General features: G+C 41.9%; 2 protein-coding genes across 4 annotated transcripts; both read left to right on the top strand.

Moving 5' to 3' along the window:
* Window positions 1-538: 538 nt before the first annotated feature.
* Window positions 539-8,580, top strand: hdac10 (histone deacetylase 10). The gene is made up of 20 exons (XM_086207956.1): window positions 539-862; window positions 1,400-1,534; window positions 1,628-1,724; window positions 1,915-2,012; window positions 2,301-2,405; window positions 2,489-2,557; window positions 2,640-2,766; window positions 3,089-3,154; window positions 3,232-3,291; window positions 3,431-3,520; window positions 3,693-3,799; window positions 3,883-3,950; window positions 4,331-4,586; window positions 4,693-4,777; window positions 4,875-4,960; window positions 5,151-5,207; window positions 5,293-5,374; window positions 5,595-5,783; window positions 5,904-6,063; window positions 8,528-8,580. The coding sequence occupies exons 1-20, from the start codon at window positions 804-806 to the stop codon at window positions 8,578-8,580; spliced, it is 2,049 nt and encodes a 682-aa protein (XP_086064082.1). The 5' UTR covers window positions 539-803.
* Window positions 8,570-25,287, top strand: parvb (parvin, beta). 3 transcript variants are annotated; one of them, XR_015117188.1, is made up of 14 exons: window positions 8,570-8,880; window positions 15,402-15,491; window positions 15,865-15,935; window positions 16,030-16,132; window positions 18,375-18,515; window positions 19,088-19,203; window positions 19,308-19,366; window positions 19,458-19,477; window positions 20,057-20,118; window positions 20,209-20,277; window positions 21,625-21,726; window positions 21,825-21,897; window positions 23,168-23,412; window positions 24,922-25,287. XR_015117188.1 is itself a non-coding variant. In XM_086209480.1 (13 exons), exons 1-13 carry the CDS (start codon window positions 8,787-8,789, stop codon window positions 23,242-23,244), a joined length of 1,077 nt encoding a protein of 358 aa, XP_086065606.1. In that variant the 5' UTR covers window positions 8,570-8,786; the 3' UTR covers window positions 23,245-23,941. The 3 variants fall into 3 exon arrangements, 2 of the variants coding, with proteins under 2 accessions (XP_086065606.1, XP_086065607.1); XM_086209480.1 differs by lacking the exon at window positions 24,922-25,287 and having other exon boundaries at window positions 23,168-23,941; XM_086209481.1 differs by lacking the exons at window positions 8,570-8,880; window positions 24,922-25,287 and adding an exon at window positions 13,576-13,775 and having other exon boundaries at window positions 23,168-23,941.
* Window positions 25,288-25,298: the final 11 nt, after the last annotated feature.

Below are 25,298 nucleotides of genomic sequence, written 5' to 3'. Positions count from 1 at the left end.
CTGTTCTGAACAGTGGCTGTGGATTTATATCAGTTTTATTTTCAAAATTTGGCTTTCAATGATTATGAAAACGAGATAATGAAATGAAAACTATTGTGGTGTTGCATTCCATGTTGCAATGATGCTTTTAGTTGAGGTAAAAACTGAGGTACAGCCAAAAACAGTTCCAAACCAGTTGAAAGTCCAGAAATACTCCAGGTATTTACTTTGATCTTTTATTTTAATTTAGCAATAGGAGTAGAGAAAAAGATAGTACAGCTTTATATTTTTCTATTTACAAATTCTCGTTGAAATTAAGATGTAAAAAAAAAAAGTCCAGAGGCCATAAGAACATAAAAATGTCACTCAAATGGATTTAAATATTTGTGATAAATCAGACTCCCTCTGTGCTCACATAAAATATCTTTGTAGTAGAAAAATACTAGGTTTCTATTTTAAAAGGCCTATAAAAAAGACTGAGCTCTACTCCTTCTGTAATTTAGCCTTCAAAAAGGACCCATTTTGACAAAAATAAAATAATAGTGGGAAAAAAAATCAGGATGAAGCTCAGAACAGGAGTATGAGAAGCCTTATTATGAGTTTTACTCACAGACTCCACGAAAGGAGAGCGGTCGCTCGCCTAGGCCAGTACCGCAGCAAGGCCAGAGTGTGTCGCTGGTAAGTGACGTCACCAATTCGCGCAGTGAGTGTTTCGGTCTTGTTCTGCTAATTTACAGTCAAAGTTACTGCCTTCGCCATTCGTCGTAAAATAATACACGTTGCTCTAACCGGCTGCCCGGGTGTATCTAAGGAATATTCTGAATATGGGAACTGCTTTGATTTATGATGAGGAGATGACGAAGTACAAACTGCTGTGGGTTGAGTGAGTACCAGCAACTACACGGGCTTGTACAGTAATCGTTATTTAAACCTTTTATTTTGTCGTTAAACTAAAATTTTTTTTTTATTCGTAATAATAACAGGGGCTACATTAATAAATCCTCTTGCAATCCCATCTGCTCCTTGATTGACAAGTTGGGGCTAGCTACGGTTTTAGCATGATTAATTAAAGCGCATGAAAGACTAATTTAGTGATAGTAATCACATTAAGTTTGAATTGTAATTCTCTCGTTCAAAAAAACAGTTATTTGTTGTTGTACTGGTGAGAACGGAAGTATTAGGTTGTTGTAGGTAGTCGAGGCCAATAGGGAGTTGCACCCAAACATTTGTAAACGCATAAAATTTGATTGTTTGAATGTTTTATCAATTTATTATGAGATTAATTAAATTGATTATTTCCCTGTCTCATTTCTAGTCCACATTCTTTATAAATCAAATTCCAGCATTCAATACATTCTTTGTAAGCTTACTTGGAAAATTCTCAACTTCACACTTAAGTGTTTGAACCATTTTTTTCCAGCCCAGTGTGTAAGATTGAGGTGCCCGAGCGTCTGACGGTGAGTCATGGAGCTTTGGTCAAGAACGGCCTGGCTGGCCGCTGTGTCTCTATACCTGTCCGGGAGGCCACGGACGAAGATATTCTTCTGGTTCACAGGTCAGCTGTGATGTGGCCCACCACAAATGTGATTCTTTTCTAGTGATTAAATTAGAACCAAAACACTATGAGTTATTCTCTTGCTCCTTCCAGTGAAGAATACCTGGAGGCAGTGAAAGAGACCCCTTATATGACTCTGGAAGACTTGAAGGATTTCACTCTGAAATATGGTGACGTCTACTTCCACCCGGTACGCGCTGCAACCGCTCATTACCCAGTCACCAGCTGCTGAATTAAAGCCCACCACAGGCTGTAATGCTTCATTAAGAGCTTGCAATCATCCATTTAGCTGTGGTGACAGACTGTTACAAGACTGTGGCCATAAAGTAGGTCAGCCTTCCACTCGGCTGTTCACCCTTTTCTCTCTTTTACTGTCCTAGAACATCTATCACTGTGCCAAGCTGGCTGCAGGAGCTGCGCTGCAGCTGGTGGATGGGGTGATGTCGGGGAAGGTGAGGAATGGCATGGCTCTGGTCAGGTGAGGTTGGTACCTGCGTCTGTTTGTGGCTGTAATGATTTCAGGCTACTTTGTAAGAGGGTCGGATATCAAGAATATCCCAGTAATGGTGGTCACTAACAACCATGTCAACCCAAACACATGGAAGAGTTGGATCCTCTTTCCGGCCAATTGAGTCATAAACTAATGGCTTTGGTTAGTTTGTTGCTTGTGAAACCAATAACCAGTAAAAATATTGCTTATGCTCTGCAGAGACTAAATGTTTAGTAAATTACTGGAAAAAATAAATCATCTGTCCATCATTATTAGACCACCGGGACACCATAGCATGCGCAGTGCTGCCAATGGTTTCTGTGTGTTCAACAACGTGGCCATCGCAGCTAAATATGCCAAGCAAAAATACGGAGTTCAGAGGTAACGTGGCTGTTTAGATGTCTGTTTATTCTCACAGTTATGCGTGAAAGGCATTCTGTACATCTGTGTGGCTTCTTTTTCAGAGTATTGATTGTTGATTGGGATGTACACCACGGTCAAGGAGTGCAGTACTGCTTTGAAGATGATCCAAGGTGACTGTTTCCTAATTTAACCTCAGATCAAAATATGATTATTTCTTGTAGTGGCTCAAATTATATGTCCTACATTTCCCAGCGTGCTCTACTTCTCTTGGCACCGTTATGAGCATCAGAAATTCTGGCCTCATCTTAGAGAATCAGACTATGACAGTGTCGGCAAAGATAAGGGCGCTGGATTCAATGTCAATGTGCCATGGAACAAGGTCAGTAACACCTGAATATTACTGATTCTGGATTATTGAGAGTAATAATGTTATTTGAAGTAAAAGTCCTACATGCAGAAAAAAGACCTAATAAGCATGGAAGTATTTTTAATAAATCCCTTTATTGATTAACCCATGGCTGTTTTGTTAGCATTTGTCCTCTCATGATAGTGAAATTCTAAATTGGCAACCACAAAGTAAAATACGAACCGGGCAGATCTACCCCTCTGTGAGGCGCACATGAAAATTGGAACTAATTACTAATCACATAATAATTAACCTGTTTAGTGCTGGACATTGGAATATTTGTCCTCATGTTCAGGTGGGGATGCGGAACAGTGACTATCTGGCGGTTTTCTGTCACGTCCTTCTGCCGGTCGCGTACGAGGTGAGATGGAATATTAACATATTAGTGTTAGTCGGTGTGTTTGGGATTGTTGAACTGAACGTGACTTTGTGTCTCAGTTTTGTCCAGACTTGGTGTTGGTGTGTGCAGGCTTCGACTCCGCCGTCGGTGACCCTGAGGTACTGATGTGACATTTCAACAGTGTTGCAACAATTCATGTAAAACTATGTCTTTGCTGCATTACATACACTCTCCAGTTACATCCCATTGTTTTGTTGGTTTCATGTAATTTATTTTTTTGGTTGGATGTATTTTCAGGGTGAAATGTGTGCCACCCCAGACGTCTTCGCCCACCTCACCCACCTGCTGATGAACCTGGCAGAAGGCAAGCTGTGCGCTGTACTGGAGGTCAGTGTGTTGACAGGCCCCCTCTGAGAGTCCAGCTCTTTTTGACTGGTTATTCAAACTCTCTAAGTTACCCAGAGGACCACATTAATGTATGCTGGTAAAAAAGAAAGGAAAATGTGGTTAGTGTGGGGATGCTACGAACAAATCATGCATGGGAAACACTGTTTTCCAGGGAGGCTACAACCTGACTTCGCTTGCCCAGTCTGTGTGTGAAACAGTTCACACTCTGCTTGGAGATCCTGCACCTCGGCCTGCGAGCCTGGACAGCCCCTGTAAAAGGTTCATCTCACTGTGATGCAAATCTGTGGGTTTGTGAAAGTTTCAAACCTCTTTCGTGATTGTTATAAATATTTCTCTGTCAGTGCACTCGAGTCTATCCAGTGTGTGCGGTCGGTTCACAAGAAGTACTGGTCTTGCCTCAAACATGCAGGTAACCTGATTCTAGCAATACATTGTTGTCACTGTTACATTTCCACCTGCATCTCTTGGGCTGTTAGTCAGTTCGTCACCAGAATTACAGAAAAACTACCAGCAAAACTCAATGTAGCTGAAGAGGCAGATCTGCTTCTTATGGCAAAATAAAGGAGTTGTATCACACCGGCCTTGGGGAAAATCCACACTATCTTTTCCCTTCTCTCTGGAAAATTACACTATTTTCAATTATTTCTTTTTGCACAAAATCTGGAGCAAAGTGGTCCAAGGAAGAAGCTGTAAAATTTCAGTCCCAATCCATAAAAAATAGCTGCATTTGAATCTTGTTTTTTTTTTTTGTTTTAACATCTTGTAACTTTGATTACCATCTTTCTCTAGCTGAAACACCCACCTCTGATCTCAGCACTAAGCGCATTAAACTCGCAGCAACGGAAGAAAAAGAAGAACAGGTAAAGCTAAAAGAGGGGGAAGAGCCAAGAAGCACGGAGAAAGTAGAGTGGCCGGAGCCTCCCAAACGCCCGTGGCCTCCTGTTGGCTGTGCGGCGCTCCTCCCTGAGGGTGTGGCCTGTCCGGAGGGATGCACGTGCTTCAGCTGGTCACAGGACCCCAACTCACTAATAGCCAGCAAACTCAGGTACGCCTTTGTTTTGATGATCACAGTTATCACACAGTTAACAGAGGCCAAAACATGTTACTTAGCATGATTAAAGTTAAAAGTGTATCTTGTGTTTTTCATAAAGGGAGAACTCGGTCACAGATGCAGACGACGGCGATTCTCTGCTTTCCAGTCTCACTGAGCTGGTGGAGAAAATGGAGCAGAATGAGGTACAACCCTTGTTTGATGAGCTCATCTGCTTTTGAATAAATTACAATGCTTAAATAGTTTTTTTTCTTCTTCTTCCTTTTTTTGAACGCTTCCCAGATTCGTAGTGGAGTGGCACTGGTCCCTGACGTTTCCATGGCGATGATGCGTGCCATCCAGCATTCTGCTTCTGACCCCAGCAACAGGTGAAACTAATATTCTACGATCTAAAATTAAACCTGTCGTGTGTTTTCATGTGACATTAATGTCCGGTTTTGTGATCAAGCAGATTCGGTTGATCTTAATGAAAACTGACTTCAGTGAAGAGCAGAAAAATGTCACTTTAAACACGTGTAAGGTGAGTTTACTGGTAATTATCTGTTTTCCCTCATGCAGAGTTTTAGTGGTGTGTGTTGGAGGAGGTGGAGTCATCCGTCACATCCCAGACGATGGGTGATTATCATATATCATCTCCTACTTATCGAACTTGTTCTAATCAACTGCAACAGTATGTTGATGACATTTGTTCAATTTGCAGGAAAACACTCCTGGTTCACGTCAGCAGGACGCAGCCAGAGGAGCAGAACTCCAAATACTTCATTCCAGTGTATCTGAAGAAGGTAGTAGTAGAATAGTAGAGTGGTTATCTCTTCACATTCACTTTGATGGCCTTGAATCAGTAGTGTTGTCTTGTAAAAGGATGTTTTGATAAAGAATGATGGTTATGATACAGGATTTTTGTCACATCAAAGATGGAAACAGTCCAGTGTAAACACATGCGTGTGTGTGTGTGTGTGTGTGTTTGCGAAGCTCCAAGTGTGTGTCTTCTTCTTCTCTCAGGGCTGCAGGGACATTTCAGGGTTCATTCAAGTCCTGCTCTCTCTCCTTCTGCCTGTGGCGTATGAGTACACTCCCAGTTTGGTTCTGCTAGTTCGAATGCAAGATTGTGGGATGTGCGACAGTTTGTGGCAGCAACTAACGAGCCTGCTGCAGGGCCTGGCTCAAGGACACACGCTCGTACTCCTGCAGGTGAGAGGGCCAAGATGAGTGAAAATGCACTTATTTTTTTTGGAGGTTTACTTGAAATAGCTTCTTTCTTTTTTTTAAGTGATCAGCTTTTTTTTTTAATTAAAAAAAAAATTGTTTCAGGAAGGGGAGGCATCATGTGTCGGCCCAACAGCCTCGTCCCTCCGTGGGACCCCTGCACCGTCTCTGGGGCAGCTTGATCCTCCTACAGAAGAGGATGTAGAGGCCCTGGAGAGCCTGCGACTCAGGCTGCAGGCGGACTGGAAACTCCTGCAGACCTCAGGTGAAGGCAGCACAGTAGCATGACATTAGCATGATTATGTAACGTGTCATCTGTGAATGAACCCTCAGAAAATAATTAATGCAAATCATGTTTGTTTCCTAAAAACAGCATCAGAAAGCAGAGGAGATGACGGACGCTGAAGTTAACGCTGCTTTTTGCAAAAATCTTTTTTTTTTTGTAATTCTACACACTAATACTCCGGTTTTCCTACTGTACCCAGAATGCACCTCGTTGGATCAGATAGTGACTGATGTGAATGATAGACTGGCCTTTTGAAATGCACACTACCACATCGCAGCATTAAACAAGTCTGTTTTTGGGGGGCCATCAAAGATCTGTTACATCTCCACAGTCGTCAGTGTCGGCCCCTTGTGTTTTTTTTGAATTTTCAATTCAGTGAATCTTCAAGTGTGTTTTACTGCCCACTAGTGGGCTGTTATAGTAATGCAGGTGGCTCGAGAATGATCTTTTCTGTCAATTTTCCAAATTTTGCAGTTGTTGTAAAATATTTATGTTTAATTACGCAACGTTGTGCTTGGGTGGGAATCTTTGACATTCTTTGTACAAGTGTTCAATATTCCAGCCGGAATACATGCAACTCTTCACTATTTGCATTTTGTTTCTTACATTTGTTCCACAATCACACAGATTCTGATCATGAATGGCAAATACACAGAGACATATGAAAAGAATGAATATTGGTTTCGAACACTGGAAAAATTTCAGAAGATAAAACAAAACAACCACAAAACTACAGTCCTGCATTTCTTTGTGTCTCAGGCGTTGTGGTGGTTATGTGCTTGCTCACCTGTAGTGTGTCATTTAAACACCATGCTTACGTGTTAATTCCCAAAGTTGGTCTTTTCTGTTAAAGTTGTTTGTGAGGTTGAGATCAGAGGAACTTTTCATTCATTTCTGATGGATGTTGAATTTGTTTGCTGCAGATGATCTTAACTTTTCTAAGAAACACGTTCATGCAGCTCCTTACTGTGAGTCCTACTTATCTCCCACGACAAACGTCAGTGTTTGTGCTGTTCTCACAGATTCGACGGGGCGTTGCTCTGCTGTTTTTTTTTTTTTTTTCAAAAAGGCTGTTGAAATGTTCTTCAGGTCTTTTGTAATATTTGAGTCGAAGTGTGATGTCAGCAGTCCGATTGTTTGCTGATGTTTGCAGGATACCAACTGATCGCACCGCAGCCGCTCGACTCTGATGAGAACGACTGGCTACATTTCTTAAATTAAAACAGTAACTTGAGAAGTTTCATCACTTTAATTGTTTCATATTAGATTACAAGAACTTTTTTTCAAGGAAAAAAAAATCATTCTGAACTTAAACATTCTAACTCAGAGGTTTGTACATTTAGAAACTACATATATTGGCTTTTGTTTTTTGTTTTTTTGGGCAAACCATCGATGTGGCACTTTTTAACAATAAGTGCTGTCACATGTTGACTAATAAAATGCAGGGTTTTTCATTTTAACTTTTATATTTTCTAAAAAAAAAAAAAAAAAATTCATGCAAAATTACTCCACTTTAAAACTTTGTGTGAATTCATGTGTCCTGCAGCACTGAAGAGTCCCAGTCTCAGTGAACGAGTCGGGCCGTGATTCGGTTCCACGACCAGTCGTCACCAAATTATCTGAAATCCAAATTTACGACAGTTTTCAGAAATGTTCTTCATTCACCGGCTTTGAAAGAGTTAAATATCTAAGTGATTAAAAAAAAAATTTTAAAAACGGATTTTAAGAGGAGGAGATTGTAATCAGGCTTGCTTATGTCATCCTTTCTTAGAACAGTGTGTGTGAGTGTGTGTGTGTGTGTGTGTGTGTGTGTGTGTTTTACAAGTCTTTATTCTTGGAATTCTAGTTTTATATTTGTTTTATTTTCCATTTTTCTGTCGTTCTTTTCTTTCTGCTTCCTGGTCATGCCTGTTGTTTTCGTGTCTCTCATTGCATTTACTAAAATGACATTTCTGTCCTCCTGCAGATTTTCTCAACTTTATCTTCTCTTCTCTCTTATCAAATCCGATCACCAAGTTCCTTCTGTTTTATCACAGTTTGCTTGTCTAACATATCAAGGCATCCGTTTTTTTTCCGTTTAGTTTTTGTTTATAATTGCTGAGACACTCATTGACAGAGCATGAGAGTGTCGGTGACGTCTCCCTAAGCCAGTTTACCAAAATTTTAGTTTAAATTAATTTGTTTCAATTTGTAGTATTTTGCTTTGACACATTTTCTGGCAACTTGGAGATTCACTCCTTGGGTACTGAAGACTCCTAATGAATGACAAAGCATTTTTTTGGTTTGTTTTGGCACTGGAGAGGGCGGGTGATGTGTCTCTTATTGGACATTTTTCTGTTAAAATCTGGATTTATAAAGTATTCTGAATCTGAAATGCCTTCATCTTTTGGTCCACATTGCTGATGTTTCTCAGCTCATCAAGCTTCCATCTCTGCATTATCAGAATCGGATTCCACATCCTGCCGCGAGGGGTCGCTGTGTCAGCCAGTAAACTGAATCAGACGGAACCTCACACACGCGTGAGTCAGTCCCGTGTGTTGATGCCAAACCGGCGGCTTCTTCCTCCAGTTTGTGCGTGTTTGTGTGTGGCATTGTGTTGCGGCAGGGAGATTATTACCATCATTGAGGCTTTGACACAGGAAGAACACACACACACGCACACACACAAACAAACACACATACACGCTCATCTACCCTGAAAGATGTCCGGCACCTCGACCGCTAAAATGAAGAAGGACGAATCTTTCCTGGGGAAACTCGGAGGAACACTGGTTCGGAAGAAAAAGTCTAAAGAGGGTGAGTGTTTGAGAGGATGAAATGATCGTGGATGAATGAATGAAAAGCCTCCGTTTGTCCTCCGGGTTGTGTTTCTGTCCATGGTGCTGCAATCACATGATGCTCCCGTTGGGGGAACGCACTCGGGGACTCGCCACATGATGCTTGATTTATATTGTTTATCTCTCTGTCATATCTGGATGATGGTTTTTTTTATCCAGTAAACAAATGATTCAAAATGAATCTGTAAAAGAGTTCTTCTTATTTGTATATTTTTATTGAAGGTTGGTTAGTGTGGTTCTGACAAAGCCTGGGGGCGTCAGGCGCCTTTAACATGAGGTAATAAACAGAAATAGATGATGGAGTCAGTGACGGCTGACAGGAATGTCAGATTGTCTCGGTGGAGGAGATGAAACCCCGAGCTGCTGCCGGAGCTCCCGGAGCTCCTGAAGCTCCTCTGACTTCAGCTCACTGAAGTTTGATTGTTTACCAAACTATTTTCAGCCCTCACAAGGTCCAGTGACTGTCTGGAGGAAGAGACAGCTGCAAGCTTTGACACCCCTCTGTGTGTCCTGTGTGTGTGTGTGTGTGTGTGTGTGTGTGCGCGCCATGTGTTCTCCACTGAAAGGGATTCCACCAGCAGGAGGACAGACACATATCAATTACTTAGTCCACATGTTTTAAAAGTACATTTGACTAAGTTGAGGCTGTGTCATTCACTCATGGTAAACAATCCCATTATTCAGATATCAAAGCGCATTTATATCGTATGATTCAAAACTCATAACTCACTCCAACAGCAATGTGAAGGTTAAATAAACTGTTTCAGCTGCTAATGACGTGATTCCTGGTTTGATGAGATGAAATAATGGGTTTTTTTTATGTAGAAGAAAACGCAGGTGTGCTACCTCAAACAGTGATATTGATCGAAAAAGTAACAATTATAAAAAAGTGAAAAGTTGCATCCTGCTGCTGTTTTTAAGTCGCCACGTTTTCATATCAACCGCAGTAATGAAGGTCAACTGGTTTTAACTTATTGGTACCAAGAATACCAACTTTTGAAATGTGCTGTTAATGTGATGATTTGCTACTGTGGTGTAGAGTGTGGTTGCATGTGGTTGGGCTATGTTGACAGGAAAAACAGGGAGGGACTGTCATGGCCTTTTAGAAAATAAAACCCTCAGAAGTTAATCTGAAGAGAAATAAGCGTTAGCTGCAGCATCATGGACCGGCTGTGACCAGACTGAGGAGGAGGGCAAGTGAGCTGACTTTTAACAGCAGCGTGAACAGTTTGTCCCTCCTGTATTTGTCAAACGTGGCGGCCGGAGTCCTTCAAGGCCTCGGGGTCAGTTGCTGTGGGCTCAGCTGTGAGGGGGCACTGCCCCTGTGTGGTCAAAGAGGACAACAGCGCCAGTCGGTCACAGGGCCAGTGAGGAGGTAACAAGAGAGAGGCCCTGTCACAGAGGACAGTTTGCTGCTCTTGTGGTTTCTGCTGGGTGGGGCACACTTTCCTCTGTGAAAGGAACTCCCAAGAGAGATGAGTCGCTTCACGTTTGCTGCAAGCACAGTCATTAGATGTCAAAGTGGATGGGTTCTTTTTCAGACGTTTTCCTTAAATTGTGTTGACATCCCTTAGCAACAGGCAAAACAAAAGCACAGAGGACTAGAATAGATCCGCACACAGTGTGCTTATGTAACTGTGGGCTGTTTAACTTGTTTCACGTGCAAATTAAGTATCTGTGCCACATATTTGTGTGGATTAATTGACTCTATTTTTATAGACTGCTGGTGAATGAAGTCCTCTGTCCCTCACAGCACAGGTCGCTGCTACGACTCACTCTGGCTGGTCTGGTTTAGGAACAGTAACACTCAGGAAAAGGTCCTGGTTGGGGTAAAGAATGAGCACCAGTACCTCCACCTCCGTGTAAGGGGTTTTCGCCCCTTTTACTGTGGTCACATGACGTCCTACTTATGTGTGGTGATATTTATGGCCTCTAGATGGCATCAGTCTTCAGGGGCTTGTGTTCCCAGTTGTTTGCGCTCTTGTGGTCTCCATCTGCTGGTTCTTTCTGAATGGATTGCTGCCTCTATTTAACAGAACGGTTCTCTTTTCTCAAACATGCTAGAGGAAGATCTAACAGAACCAAATGTTAACAGTGTGTGTGCACCTGGGAACTCCTTAGCAGTGGAACCTTTCACGATCCCATTATGTCCTCCTAGTCCTCCTTTTGCTTGCAGTTGATTGGAATTGATGCAGAATTCAACAAGACATGAGGCAACACGTTCTTTCCTGCAGTTGCAGACAGTTCTCAGAGACACCAGCCCATCTCTACTGTCTGATAAGCTCAAGGGAAGTCTGCTCGCCCCTGACAAGGCGAGAGTCATTGTCAGCAGCAGAGAGCATCATCATAGTTGTTTTCTTAATAAGGACTGCATCATGTCACATCCTGACCCCTTTATCTCAGTCTTCCGCTTGTTGGGACTCTGAAATACAAAATATAACATCAGACCAGTTGCTCTGGGATGGCTGCTGCTGGCAGTAGTAAGTTGTGTGTTTGTCAATTGCATTTTCATCGTTGCTATTTTGTTTATTCATTCTTTTTGCTGAAGATTATTTGTCCTTTCATGTTTCTATTATGCATTTATGCACAACGTCATTGCGCCACACTTTGATGCACATCATTGTCCGGCCCCATGGGTCAGGTGCAGGGGCCTGAGGTACCTGTGTTGTTGGTTGCTTTGTTTTGTTTTAATTTCGTACATTTCTCTCTGATATGATGTGTAAACGCTCATCCATTTGATGCAGGGAGACAAATAAAGACGGACTGACTCAAGGGTGCAGCCCATGAACCAAATTCCAGAAAAACACCAAAACTGTTGCGGCTTCTTTTGACGAGCATCGTTTATTGGAGCTTCCGTGTCAAAGAACTTCATTGTTTCCTCCTTAAGTATTAAAACACAGTGGACATTTGTGCCAAATGTGAAGAATCACCCTTCAGTTGCTCTTAAGATACCGTCTTAACAAGAATGGGAAGGATGGACCTACTAAACCACATTAAATGTTCTTTGCTACTTTGAGAATCTGATATGGATTTAATTAAGCGGAGAAGGCAAATTATTTGTGTGATCTAAATTTGCTGCTCACGAGAGAAAATAAGTCACATTTTTTCCAAAGTCAGATCTCTAAATGGGAATTTTTGCTTCTTAAGCGCGGATTTGTTTTTGATCGTATTCGATTCTAAAAACAATGCATTTACAGGATTGAAAAATAGACAAGTCGCCTGACAGAATTTTCCCACACTAGTATCTGAAACATACTGCAAAAAAAACACAAAAAAAACACAAGAGGTGGCGGGTGAATTTGTGTCATTTCTAGAGAAAAGAAAGGGTGTTGATACTTGTGAGTAGAATAATCTTCTAATCCTTGAAACAAACTTCACTTTTGAAGATTTTGTTCCCTTAAAAACAAGAAACTTTTTGGAGGGATTCGAAATATCAGGTTTTTTTAACCATAAAATAGACAACTATACTTGTGTGAGTTCGTTTTGCTGTGAACTTTTAAGATCGAACGGTTTGATTCATGAGCGTTACTGTTAGTTTTATTCACGCAGCGGAAAGTCAGTCTTTCTCAACCGTGCTCAGTTACCTTTACAGGAAAATTTAAAAGCATTTACATTTTTTAAAAAAAGACTCTCTCTGGGGGAACAAGGGGACAGAATCCTCTTTGTAAACGTACCTGCAGTTAGAGACACAAGCCACAGAGTAAAGAAAGTAAATAATGTGTATTAAGAAGTAAACATAAAGTAAAATATGTGTTCGTATGTGCTGCAGAGCTCCTGTGGACACGTCATCACCTGGCGGTTGTGACTCCCCAGTGCTCATCTCGGTGTAAATAACCAGAGCTATATTTAAGATCCAGTCTGTCTCCTCCATACTGCCGCAGTATTTATATCCTCAGCAGTAAACCCCCACCCCCCTGACCCCCACCCGCCCCCTCAGGAAGCAACCAGTAGGAGGCCGATTTCAGTCATCCTGCTGTTTATGTTGCGAGATGGTTATGTTATTCCCTCCAAAGCAAAAGAAATGCAGGCGAGTGAAGCTGCTGCACCACAGAAGAAGCTTTACATGTGAATTAGTGCAACCAAGCCAGCATAAGACAAATGTTTTTGTCTGCAGGCTTTGAATTGAATTAGTGTAATTGTGTTTGCTGGAATGGAGTCGCTGACTGATTGATTATCTACTGCAGTCAAACATATTAAAGGCTCCATTTCCCCATTGAGAGGATTGAGTTATTCACTGAACGAGTCCATTCTCATGTGGAATTACTTCACCGCAGCTAATTTCAACAAGCGGCTAGGATGATTGTTTGTGTGGGGATATACTGTTGTCATGGCTGAACCCCCCGCAAGGCTGCATGCACGGATCCGCGTTTTAAAATCTAGAGCGACACATTACCCGTCACTGGTGTGTCCCCAGTCCACTGATAAACAGCCAAAAGCAGTGCGATAGAGTTGCTTTGGTGCTTTTACATCCAATATGGTGTCTCCTTCCTGTCTCGCAAACACACACACACACACACATACACACACAAACACACACACACACACACACACACACACACACACACACACACCCCTCTGCTCCTCCAGTAACTGGACCGCAGAGGTGGGCTGGAGGGTTGTGACAGAAATAAACACGTGATGACGCCCCTGCCACTGTTCACTCTTACTGCCTGTGATTCACACAAACACACACACACATACACACACACCCATAGATATATACAAACACACACACACACATACATTTTACAGCACATTGTCTTCATTCGCTCGCTTCCATCAGAGGGAATCAGGAGTGTTATTGTCGGAGCGACATGGCGGGGCTTCTGTGTGGGACAAAGAGGAAGAAACAAGGTAATTGTGATATTTGGTTTTAAGGAACTTTGAATTGTTAAAGGGGAAGCGGGATCTGATGCTCTGGAGGTTCAAAAGCAGTAATCTGTGCTCTGTGAAAGGTCAACCCGATGCATCTGTTAGTTACTTTAATTTCTTTGCGAGTTTCTCTCCAAATCTCTGTGAGCAGCAGCCGTATTATTTCTGTATTCTTTTGCCATTTGACACAGCTTTTTCTCCTGCGGAGAAGCAAAAGCTCGGTGCGGCTCAGTTGGACGCAGCAATAATGCAGTTAGATGTACGGATGCAGCAGGAGGGAGGAAGCAGGCCAATTATGATGAAATGCACCGAGGCTGCTCTGTAATTACAAAGCAAACTGCTGATCCATGGTGAGATTCCAGGCTGCCTCAAGCTGGCATTCAGCTCTTATGAGAGGCGCGTATCAGATAGGAAAATCTATGGGACCCCCCTTTCTCCTCTTCCTCCTCCTCATCCTCCTCCTCCTCCCTGGACGATTACGTACATCCTTTTTCAGCTTTGAAGATGCAATTTCATTTAGGTTCTGTGATAAATGTTTCTGGATAATTTCCGTTAGCTTTCATTCTGAAGAATCTACATTTCGTATGTGAAAATAGCTCAAGCTACTTTTTTTTTTTTTTTTTTTTTTGGTCCAAGTTTTAGTTCTCCTCACAAAGTGGATGAAAGGGTAGCTTGAAGAGCAATGATTCGGATCCAGCCTGTTGAAGTTTCTACAAATTAAAGCGCAGGATCATAAAAGTAATGCAGCCATTAGAGGAAAGAGCCCTTAATCCCCCGATTGTCCGTGTGAAAGCACCTCAGCGGATATTGATTTTGTTCAAACCCAAACTCTCAAGTGTCAGTCAGATTTAGGTGTTCTGTTTCTGTCAACCCTCATCAAATTAAACGTCTTTCCGATAAATATATGAATATTCGTCGTGTTTTACGTCCTCAAAGTCGGAAAAAGACAGGTCGGGCATTTTATACGTATGTTGTCGATGACTGAGAGTGGAAATGGAGCCTCACGTGGCTGTAAGACAGGAGCAAGAAGTGACGGATGTGTGGTGGTGTGGGTTTTTTTTTAATGTACCCGTTAAAGAGTAATGACCAAAAGTAAACTAGAGAGAATCATACTAATGATGACAAATACAAAGGAAAGGAAAATAATCATGGCATTTATTAAAAAAAGAGAGTTTGTGACTCGGTTGTGAGTTTGTCACATGGTTCCTTACCTTTTGTTCTTCCTCTTTTTTTTCCCTTGCCGCTGTTTTTGCTGCCCAGCTAGAACTGTTGTTGTTGTGAATGTTTCACGAATATTACTTGTAATGTTTGGGGATGTTTTTGGCGTGAATTCTAAAATATGCTCTCAAAATGTTCTTCCCAAAATTTGATGCCTTTTGAATATTTAACCGCGTAAGAACACAACATCCTTAAAACCTCATTCACACGTTAGATTAAAACATTGGCTTTGACATCTTTAGAACTCGTAGGTACGCGAGCGTTCCCTGCTAGCTGGGTGGTTCTCGCTATCTCTTCCCAGGACTCTCGGTCACATGTTTCAATGTTGCGTTGTGTATTTTATCTCATTTTCTTATCTTTGTGTGTTTTGTTTTTTTTTCATCCCACCAGTGAGTGACCTCCAGGAGGAGGGGAAGAATGCCATCAACGCTCCCATGCTTCCCTCAGGGACAGACATCCATCCAGAGGACATGCTGCTGGGTATGCACACACGCTAGAAGATCTGACTCAAAGTCTAGCTTGCGCTGGTCATTTATTCCTGTTGGGTTGCAGAGGTTAAGGGCTGAGGGCCGATCCAGTTTCACTATCTTCGAGTTTTCTGACTTGAGCTTGTTGCAGCTGACTGTCAGGGGTTATGAGGTCACGGTGGGAAATGTGACTCTGTGTGACTAACGAGGAGGTGAAGGTGAAAGTGAAGGAACAGGAAATGAAAGAGGGTGGAGACGTCTCTGTCTCTGTCTCTGTTTGATTTTTGTGGCTGAAGATTCGTGAGAGACAAAAATATTTCTGCAATCAATTGTTTTGGAAATTAAATCCGATAACCTCTGTAAACGTCTGCTCTTATGATCTTCAGAGGAAAACGCAGAGAGGATAATGCTGGACCCGACATCGCGGGAGAATCCTAAATTTAAAGATCTCCTAAAGGTAGTTTAGAAAATCTCATCATGATAGCTCCCCAGTATGATTTGATCGGTAATAATCACCGGGTTTGATTATTTGATTGCCCTGACGTGTCCAGGTTCTGATCGACTGGATCAACAGCGAGCTGGAGGAAGACAGGATCATAGTTAAAGACCTGGAGGAGGACTGCTACGATGGACAGGTTCTCCAGAAGTTGTTCGGTGAGAAATATGAAGCTGTGACATCCTGGCTACCACGAAGGAGTCAAATACATTGAAAAAAAAACAACAACATCATTTACCAGTGTTAGTACCTGGTGCTGCAAGCAATCAATGTGCAGGAAGCTGCTGAATATAAATATCCCCTGCTCCTCTTATCCCGACTGCTTCAAACAAAGGTATGTAATGCACATAACAAAATAATCAGAGGAGGAGATTTTGGCACACATTTGTTTTGGTTTATTTTTACTCTTGGATGTACTCTTGTCGGGTACAGATCTATCCAAAATGCGGTCAGAGGTTAAGGGTTGCGGGGGGCCGTAGCCTATCCCAGCAGCCTTCTGGCGAGAGGTGGGGTCACCAGTCCATCGCAGGGCCAACACATAGAGACAGACAACCATTCACACTCACAGTCACACCTACGGTCAATTTAGAGTATCAATCAGCCTCGTCCCCTCTTGATGTCTTTGGACTGTGGGAGGAAGCTGGAGTACCAGAGAGAACCCACACAGGAACATGGAGAACATGCAGACTCACACAGAAAGATCCTGTGCTCTAGCCGGTGCTCAAACCTGGAACCTTCTTGCTGTGAGGGGACAGTGCTGACCACTGCACCACCGTGCCGCTCATTATTCTGCTCCTTGATGCAAAATCCCAATACGATCAGGTTTCCCCTCCTTTGTGTTTTGTGGAGCGTCTGCACGCCGCTGGGTGTGTGGAGCTGCTCGGCACCACATGTCTTTAATCAGGAAGGGCAGGGGGGGCTGAAGGTTTGCCTTGGTGAAGGAGCACACTCTCCAAGCGTTTCTAGTTATTAGATGAAACATTACAGAATCAAATATTGGTTCATATTTTAAGGTAAATGCCTGACGGAGGTGAGGCGTGTGGTTCTATTTCCTACTTTTCCCCCAGACAACTCATCAGTTTGGATTTTTCAGTTTTCAGATCGCTGTCATTATGAAATACAATTTTAATAATAATTTTGGAATTGTACTGGAATAATACTCAGGGCCATCTCATTCCATCACAGTTGGATCATTGAATAATTTGTATTCAGAATTGTACTGTTGTGTGTAGTAAAGTTCAAACGTCCTCCTAAGCAGCGAATCCCTGTTTTTACTCCCAGCTGGGAGGATCAGTTGCTGCATGTTAATCCTGACACAAAAAAAAAATCAATCAGAAAATCATTAAAATGAATAAAATTAAAGATTCAGAATCCCAGCTCTGTGCTTGCATCAACTTCTCGATTGGCTCGATGCGTTTTTCAGTTCACGAGGGTTTTTTGGGGGGTAGGTGTCAGGTCACAGTTAAACACAGCTCCTGAATCGTACTCTAAAAAGAGGGAAACTTTGTTTTGTTTGTAAAATGTAATTTAATATGTTCTGTAATTTTAAAGGAATATAAATTTTACCCATCAGCCACACACACACACGTGTGTGTGCGTGTGTGTGTAGGAAGCTGGATGTTTGTGTTACATCCCTGAAGAGTTGATAGGAGGCTAAAGAATCAGGACTAATGAGAATGTGTCAGTGTTAGTTCTGCTGCCCCCGAGTGGCCAAAAGATACACTTACAGGTATAAATTCTCCTTTATGTCCCTTTTTTGGAACAAGAAGGAAAAGGCTGCTTTTATAACCCATAGCACTGACTTATTATTCCAGCCTGAAAAAAATGTCTCATTAGCTGCCAAAATTGTGCAGAACAAAAAAAAAAATATATATATATATATAAAAACCAACTGACAGAAAATCAGACTGAGGTTTAGTCACATTTGTTGAGAGAACGCAGACAGAGGCGTCAACTACAATAATAAAAAAACCCGTTCTATCTGTTGTTCTTTTTTAGTTTTCCACTTGTATTATTTTTCCACTTTGAGAAGTCTCAGCCTTTACTGCATCAGTGCCTGCCTTTTTGAATCTGTTTCTGTCTTTTTTAAGCGTTTGTACCAACGCACTTGTGATAAGCCTCCCACATCCTTTTCCTTGCGTTTTCTGCATTCGCGTTTTCGTTATCTGCGCTGATAAGGCATTGAAAAAAACACCCACGTTTATTTTTCTGTTTCACATCTGTTTGTGAGCGTCCTCGTTGGCCAACAAACCTGAAAAAAAGCCACCTAAATTTAGAGGAATTCTCCCTAAAACTTCCATGAATCGGTCTCTTTCTGTGACAGCACATTACTCCTGCGTTAAAGGTTGTTTGCGTCATACTTGATGAGACTGAACTGCCCCTCTCTCCTGTTGTCGACAGAGCAGTTGTCGGGCAGGAAACTGAACGTTGCCGAGGTGACCCAGTCAGAGATCGGCCAGAAGCAGAAGCTGCAGACGGTCCTGGAGGCCGTTAATGAGCTGCTGCGGCCCCACGGCTGGTCCATCGAGTGGAGCGTGGACTGTGAGTTTAAAACTCACTCCTGTGAATCGCCGTCTCATGCACAACTGATTCTGTTCATTTGAAGTGTGGAGTATTTTCGTCCTGCGCAGAATTTGAGAAATACTACAAACACAAGGGTTTACCCCTGGAGGGAATTGCAGACGCACAGAATCGAATCGCTCACTCGCAGCTTTTATTTAAAAAGAAAACTGCTTCTTCTTCTTCTTCTTCTTCTTCTTTTTTTTATCTTTGCACAACTGCTCAGATCACAATCATGACGACGTGACAGCATGGAGGAGTGAGCGGCTCGGTGTGCCCCGCTCAACTCTAAATTTCTACTATCCTGACGTTTTTTTTTTTTTATTCAGCAAATTAAATATCTCATTATAGAGTATTTAGAAAATTCCACCAACGCTGCAGAGTTGGTACATAGCTCCTACATCGGTACACCAGCCAGAGGACAGGTTTCAGTGTAGATGGCATGGTTGCACATCAGCATCACACTACAGACTGTACATATCATCATATGTCCATTACATAGCAATGAAACTGTTGCTATATGAAAGTTCCTGACGTCTCCTGTGGGTTCGCAGCGATCCACTCGAAGAACCTGGTGGCTATCGTCTATCTGCTAGTGGCTCTGGCGATGCACTTCCAGGCCGCCATCAGACTGCCGGAGCACGTCTCTGTCAGAGTGGTGGTGGTCAAGGTAATTGACTCTTCGTGGCTAACTTGTGTGTTTGTGTTCTATATTCTTGGGACGAACTCTTCTTCTCTGGTGTGGTAACTGAAGCCTTTATTTTGCTTGGGCAGAAGCGAGAGGGCATCCTGCAGACAGCCCTAGTGACCAAGGAGCTGACGAGCACCACAGAGTAAGAACGGATCGAGTTACACCACTACTCAGGATGGCAAACGGAATAGTTTCATATTTAACATGATTTTTTTGTTTGTTTTGTTCTGCAGAATGATGATGGGACGGTTTGGTGAGTGTCAGCCTTTATTATTCTTGTATATTTCTGCATAGGAACTAAAGAGAATGCATTGCTAGGAAACTTATGAAAGCTGAAGAATCCCCAATATAAGGACCCCAAGAGTTGATGCTCGTCCACATCCAGGTGTATTTTAATAAAAAAATAATCTATAAGCACACACAGGAGCTCCGAGAGAGGCAGAAAGTGATAAAAAGAAAATGAAAAGTAAGAAAAATACACGTTCCACCTTCAACTTCTCACAACATCCACCATTATTATTGGAAGATTCATGGCTAAATATTGATGTTCCCGATGCATTTCTTGACCTCAGAAGACCTCAACAACCAGACATGAACCCCCCCCCCCCCCATCCACACAATTAAAGAAAATGTCCATTTTCTGTACCGATTGAGCTGGAATTAAATTTGAAGGGAATTATTTTCCTAAGCCTTCACGTGGAGGCAGGCTATCTGTAGCCTCATGGATGAAGCAGCTCATCTATCAGACTGATCCAAGAACAGAATCGTCTCCACTGCAGAAACCTTTCCCATTTGTAAGCTGAACTTAAAAAGTCTTTGCTCTTTACGACAGAGAGAGATGCGTTTGACACTCTGATGGATCATGCGCCTGACAAGCTGAATGTGGTGAAGACGGTACGAAAACCTGGGGGATGGATTGAGTAATGACGCGACATTCAACCCTTCTAAAAATGTTGACTGCTGTTATTTTCATCCTGTTTTTAGTCGCTCATCACCTTTGTGAACAAACACCTGAACAAGCTGAACCTGGAAGTTACTGAGCTGGAAACTCAGGTAATGAATTCATGTTGAATCTATAGACATTTATGATCATATCAAGCTCGGATACTTGAACACCGCTGCTTTTTTTGTTGTTGTTATTTTAGGATGACAAAGTCACGGAAACTATCAATTAAATAGCAGGTGGAATTACACGTCAAGCAAAAACTTAAATTTAGTTCCAACTATCTGAAATTTTAGATTCTGGAAAGTAGCAAGAAATTGGCTTGAAACCTGCTCTTCGCAAAATAAAGGTTATATTGTTGGTGTAGTTTAAGATATTCTTACAATGAAGGTAAAAGAAGACTAACGTCTCGCCACTTTTTATTAAAATTGTAGAACTTCAGGTCTCTTGAATAACCTCAGATGATGTAAAGGTCAAAGCCAGCGGGAAGAAACCAAAACAAAAAAAAAGGACACTTTTCACAGATGTATAAAAAGCATTTCTCAGGGATGAGCAGGGTTAATGAGACAGCGCTCAGAGGACGAATCCAGTCTGAACTCAACCAAAAAAGAAGAAACAAGTGCCTTCTTTCGTTACTTTTGGCCCCAAAGTTAAAGGGGTTCTAACTCGGGCTTGTGCTACACTCCCTTCTACATAGCGTGTTAAAAAATAGACCCTATATTTCTTTGCATCATCCTGATGACAGAAAAGATTCACGGCTTGATGGAGGAAAGAGGTCCCAGATCTTCCGGTGCACTGCAGTAACTGACATCTTGACAGTTACCACCACTGAGTCCTAAAGATGTCCTCTTGACTGTACGTGACTTTCAAGATGTCTGTCTAACAGCAGAGCTCTAACTAATTGAAAAGGTCAAATCCGAAGCTGAAGCCCTGGCGCTGCGCCTGCTTTCGACGCCATTTTAAACATTCTTACGACAATATTTCACTGCAGGAAGATGTACGTTTACATCATCCCTGGCAGAGAAAGGCCATGAACAATGGAAGGCAGACAGTTATATGACTCCCAAAAGATTAAGTCTTTCGTTTTCGAGGCGCTGCAAAGAAGTCAGGGTGTTGCTGGGTTGGAAACTGCAGGACAGGACGAAGTCTCAACGCCCCAGCAGAATCACACGTCGCCTCTCCGAGACTTCTCTGAATGTTTTCCCTCCCGTCGAGAGAAGAGCGGCACGTCAAGCGGCAGCGAGGCAGACTTTGATAGAACAGATTCGTCGGATGAAGACGTTTGTCAGGACCTCAGAGAGACTTTGAGTTATGAGCTATTAAGATTTCAATTAAAAACGGAAAGATTGAGGCGTTATTAAACTTTTGGCTGGTAGTGAACATTAGCATCAAAGGTACTGTTATCAACGTATGTTTCAAGTGTGTGTGTGTGTGTGTGCGTGTGCGTGTGCGTACAGTTTGCTGACGGAGTGTACCTGATACTTCTGATGGGCCTGCTGGAGGACTACTTCGTCCCTCTGTTCAACTTCTTTCTCACCCCAGAGAGCTTTGAACAGAAGGTGAATTCAGCGCGTGTTTGTTTATTCGTGGATGAACGTGTGTGTGTGTGTGTTTTTTAGCGGTAAACTGAGTTTCCATGTTACGTCCTCGCCTGCAGGTCCACAATGTGGCGTTTGCCTTTGAGCTGATGCAGGACGGAGGTCTGAAGAAACCTAAAGCCAGACCAGAAGGTAACCAGTCAGAGAAAAGACAGAATATAAAAAAGAACATTTCCCAGTAGAAATTAAGAGATTAAACCAGAGATTATGACTGTGTCGCACAGCTGATACCATTTTAAAGCCTTGACTGGATGATGTCATATCAATAGCTGTCCAGTAGGTGGAAGCCTAGTTTCACTTTTAATCTGGTTGGCCTGCTGCGCTCTTTGACACTGGACTTCTTTTGTTGTACAACTTGGAAAAACCCCGAGCAGAATTGAGCACCTCATCCATTCAGGATTAAATAGGATTTATATTTTACAAGCAGCCCCTCTAAACACCTCCTGTGGAGTTCAAAATCGAATTACACTTCAAGCAGAGTTAGAAATTTGTCTTTAAAAAAATATAACCCACAGTAATACCGATGACTGATCACCTACTTAAAGTATAATCATTTTATTCCATTAAAGCAGGCTATTTCATTTTAGGTTAGGGGCGATCTTTAGAATATAAATGAACGGATGAATAAATACATATCTAGTACTTTGTCGTGTATACAACTAATCTTTGTTTGCTATTTTTAGCAGAGATTAAGAAATCACCCCATTGTGATAAAAAGCCAGATCTATAATGCAGATTAATACACGCTCACAAAAAAGCAGGAGACTAATGTTAAATATATACGTATTTTCCCATTACTTTAATTATAATTTCACTGTATTGATGGAAATGACACACAAGCCACATGTTTAACACTAAAATAGAGGAACTGTATTAATATTGTTTAATCAGATCAGTATTTATGTAGCCTCATTCTGTTCTCATGCAAACATTCTACAGCTGCTGTCTTCATAACTACACTGCGTGTGTTTATGTGCATCCACGGGTTTATCACCAATGAAAGAACAAATCTAAAATTTTAAACCACAACAAAGAAGTTATTCCAGCCAGCAGAGAAGTACCTGTTAAGAAGATTAAAGCGTCCAGGTTGAAACAGTAATTCACAAGCCGCCTGGCTTTGATAAAACTGATGATTCTGACGAGAAGTCCGTAAAATGTAAATACATGTAGATGACAACCGCTTTGTGAATATCTTTGGATAGCAAGTAATGCTTCCAGTGGCAGGCATTTGTTTTGTTTAAGCCCAACAGCGTTCATTTTGCATTGTAAATCGAATTTCACGGTAGCACAACCAATTTAGTGTTGCCCCAGAGTTTCAAATAATTCCAAACATCTGAACTTCCTCAGCAAACTTCTAAAAGCTCTAATCTCTTTTGCCATTTTTTTTGTATTTTTGTTACAGATGTTGTCAACCTGAACCTCAAGTCCACTCTCAGAGTCCTCTACAACCTGTTCTCCAATTACAAAGACTCTGAGTGAAAGATATTTTCCCCTGATATCTGTCTGAAAGTCTGAAAAGTGCCCTGAGTCTGTGCTGATATTAGGAATTACAGCAGGGACACCGCAGGAGACCAAATGGGACTGAAACTCATCATATTGCTGGACTTAAAGAGACCCAGGGGGAGCCTCCTTGAAACGGCTCTAAACGTTAGTATTTAATCTTACCCAAACTTCTGTACTTATGTATTCTCTCCTCGAAAGCCTGCACACTTCAGCCTGCATCAGAATGCACAGCCACCGTTTGAAAAATGGACGAGGGCTGAATGTTAAACTTGAAAACACGGATGTGTGGTTTTCATGTCAAACGATCATCCCCAGCGCTCGTGTCCCAATATCAGCTGAAAAGGCTGCGTAGAGTCGCTGAATTGCTTGGTATAAATATGAAAGGACTAGTTTGACGTTTATTCACTTTCTGGCCTCTAGATTTAAATAGGACTAGTAACTTAATGCTAAACATTTAGCTTTACAGTCACGCAACTACTTGATTACCGTAGCTTAGCATAAAGACTGAAAATCATCCGCTGACTGCAGTTTTTAAAGAAGTTGTAGTTTTCGTACAACTTGCTTTAAAATGACTACAGCAGTCAAGTTGAGGATGAGTGACTGGGATGATCTTCACTAAATGCAAGTGGATGTTTTTACTAGTTTATTTAAGAAAATAAAGATGGCTTTCGTTTTTTTGTAGAAGTTTTTTTTAAATAGAAATTTCCTTAGGGCAGCAACATTGAGCGGCAGAGGAAAAGCTAAGCTATCAGTTGTGAAACCAGACCTGTTTTCAGCATCGCGGCTTATTACATGTGGGATAACACAACTCTATTAACAAGCAAATGAGTTTATTTACAGGTCATGTTCAGTCGGTTTCACTGAAACTGTGAGAAATTACTTCCAAACATCACGGCACGTGGTGGCGGCAGGTAGCTTGACGTGTCAAAACTATGTGGCGGCACAGCTTAGCCTTAACTGTCATGACACATCATCAAAGACAGTGAATTTCATTTCAAGAAGATTCACTGGAGATTCATGATAAACTACTGTATGGTTTTAGTGTTGCGTCATTGAAGCATGCAGGGATTTTTTTTTTTTGTCCACCTCAAAAAATCCTTCTTTATTTCCATAGTCTTAAAAGATTGTGGGCATTTTATGGATTTATTTGGGATTGATAACCAAACAAGAAAAATCCAGAGACACGTTTGACAGCCGGAGCTGTCACACCAGCTAGCCGTAGCTTTCAGATGAAACAGCGGTGGCTCTTTTGCTACGCTGCGATTTTTCTGCAGTGAAGCTGAATGTTGGCCTCGAGGGTCTCTGGCGGTTCAACTTTTGGCTCAGTTTAGCTTCCTCTGCAGTTTAAAAAGAAGCTGTTTTTACAAAAACACTTGATCCAAAGCAACTTCAGGCGGAACATCACGTTACATCAGAAGTAAAATTTTAACCCAATGTGTATTTATTTTTTAGAGCTGCTAAGCTATGTCCCTGTTTCCAGTCTTTACACTGAGCTAATCAACTCTTGAGTATTTTCATGCTCTGTTGGACATGCAAGAGTGAAAAATCTAGTTTATTTCCCCAAATTGTCAAACTATTCCTTTAAACCACATGAAAACTTTGTATTAAAGTCTAAAAAAATAAGTTGTATCACATAATCCTTTTTCTTGACAGCTGGGTGAACTGTGAAAGTTGTTTCCTCCTGAACTATGCCCTCCACATCTCAAGCCATATTTAAGAGCGGATGCCTCCTACCTTAAGTGCAGCAGTTCCTCGCTGCCCCCGGGAGAGCTCCAGTCAAGTATCTCTGTATTGACTGGCCTTTTGGAGGACTCTCCGAAGGGGCCGAGACCTCTCGCTGCTCCCCAAAGCAGATCTGGTACCTCTATGCCACCTGGAGACCTGCTGGGATGTACAGTGTGTGACTCCATGTCAGCTTTAGAGTCCAGCTGAATTATTAAGCGAGAGGACGAGTCCACCTTGACTGCCGCCTGCACTGGATGTCTCACCCCCTTTTTATTTATCTATCTACAAATAAACACCTGGAATCA

This window comes from Aulostomus chinensis, chromosome 7 (genome assembly GCF_037954235.1).
Source record: "Aulostomus chinensis isolate RoL2024-O1b breed Wild chromosome 7, RoL_Achi_v1.0, whole genome shotgun sequence".
Lineage (NCBI taxonomy): Eukaryota > Metazoa > Chordata > Actinopteri > Syngnathiformes > Aulostomidae > Aulostomus > Aulostomus chinensis.
The sequence above is the reverse complement of the archived record's forward strand: the minus strand, read 5'-3'. Positions and strand labels throughout refer to the sequence as shown.

Bases quoted from the DNA above. Each gene is read 5' to 3' on its own strand.
- hdac10 (XM_086207956.1), top strand. From the start codon at position 804: ATGGGAACTGCTTTGATTTATGATGAGGAGATGACGAAGTACAAACTG. The intron at 1,725-1,914 runs GTACGCGCTGCA...TTACTGTCCTAG, and splicing joins GTGACGTCTACTTCCACCCG to AACATCTATCACTGTGCCAA. The intron at 2,406-2,488 runs GTAACGTGGCTG...CTTCTTTTTCAG, and splicing joins CAAAAATACGGAGTTCAGAG to AGTATTGATTGTTGATTGGG.
- parvb (XM_086209480.1), top strand. From the start codon at position 8,787: ATGTCCGGCACCTCGACCGCTAAAATGAAGAAGGACGAATCTTTCCTG. The intron at 16,133-18,374 runs GTGAGAAATATG...TGTTGTCGACAG, and splicing joins GGTTCTCCAGAAGTTGTTCG to AGCAGTTGTCGGGCAGGAAA. The intron at 20,278-21,624 runs GTAATGAATTCA...GTGTGCGTACAG, and splicing joins TTACTGAGCTGGAAACTCAG to TTTGCTGACGGAGTGTACCT.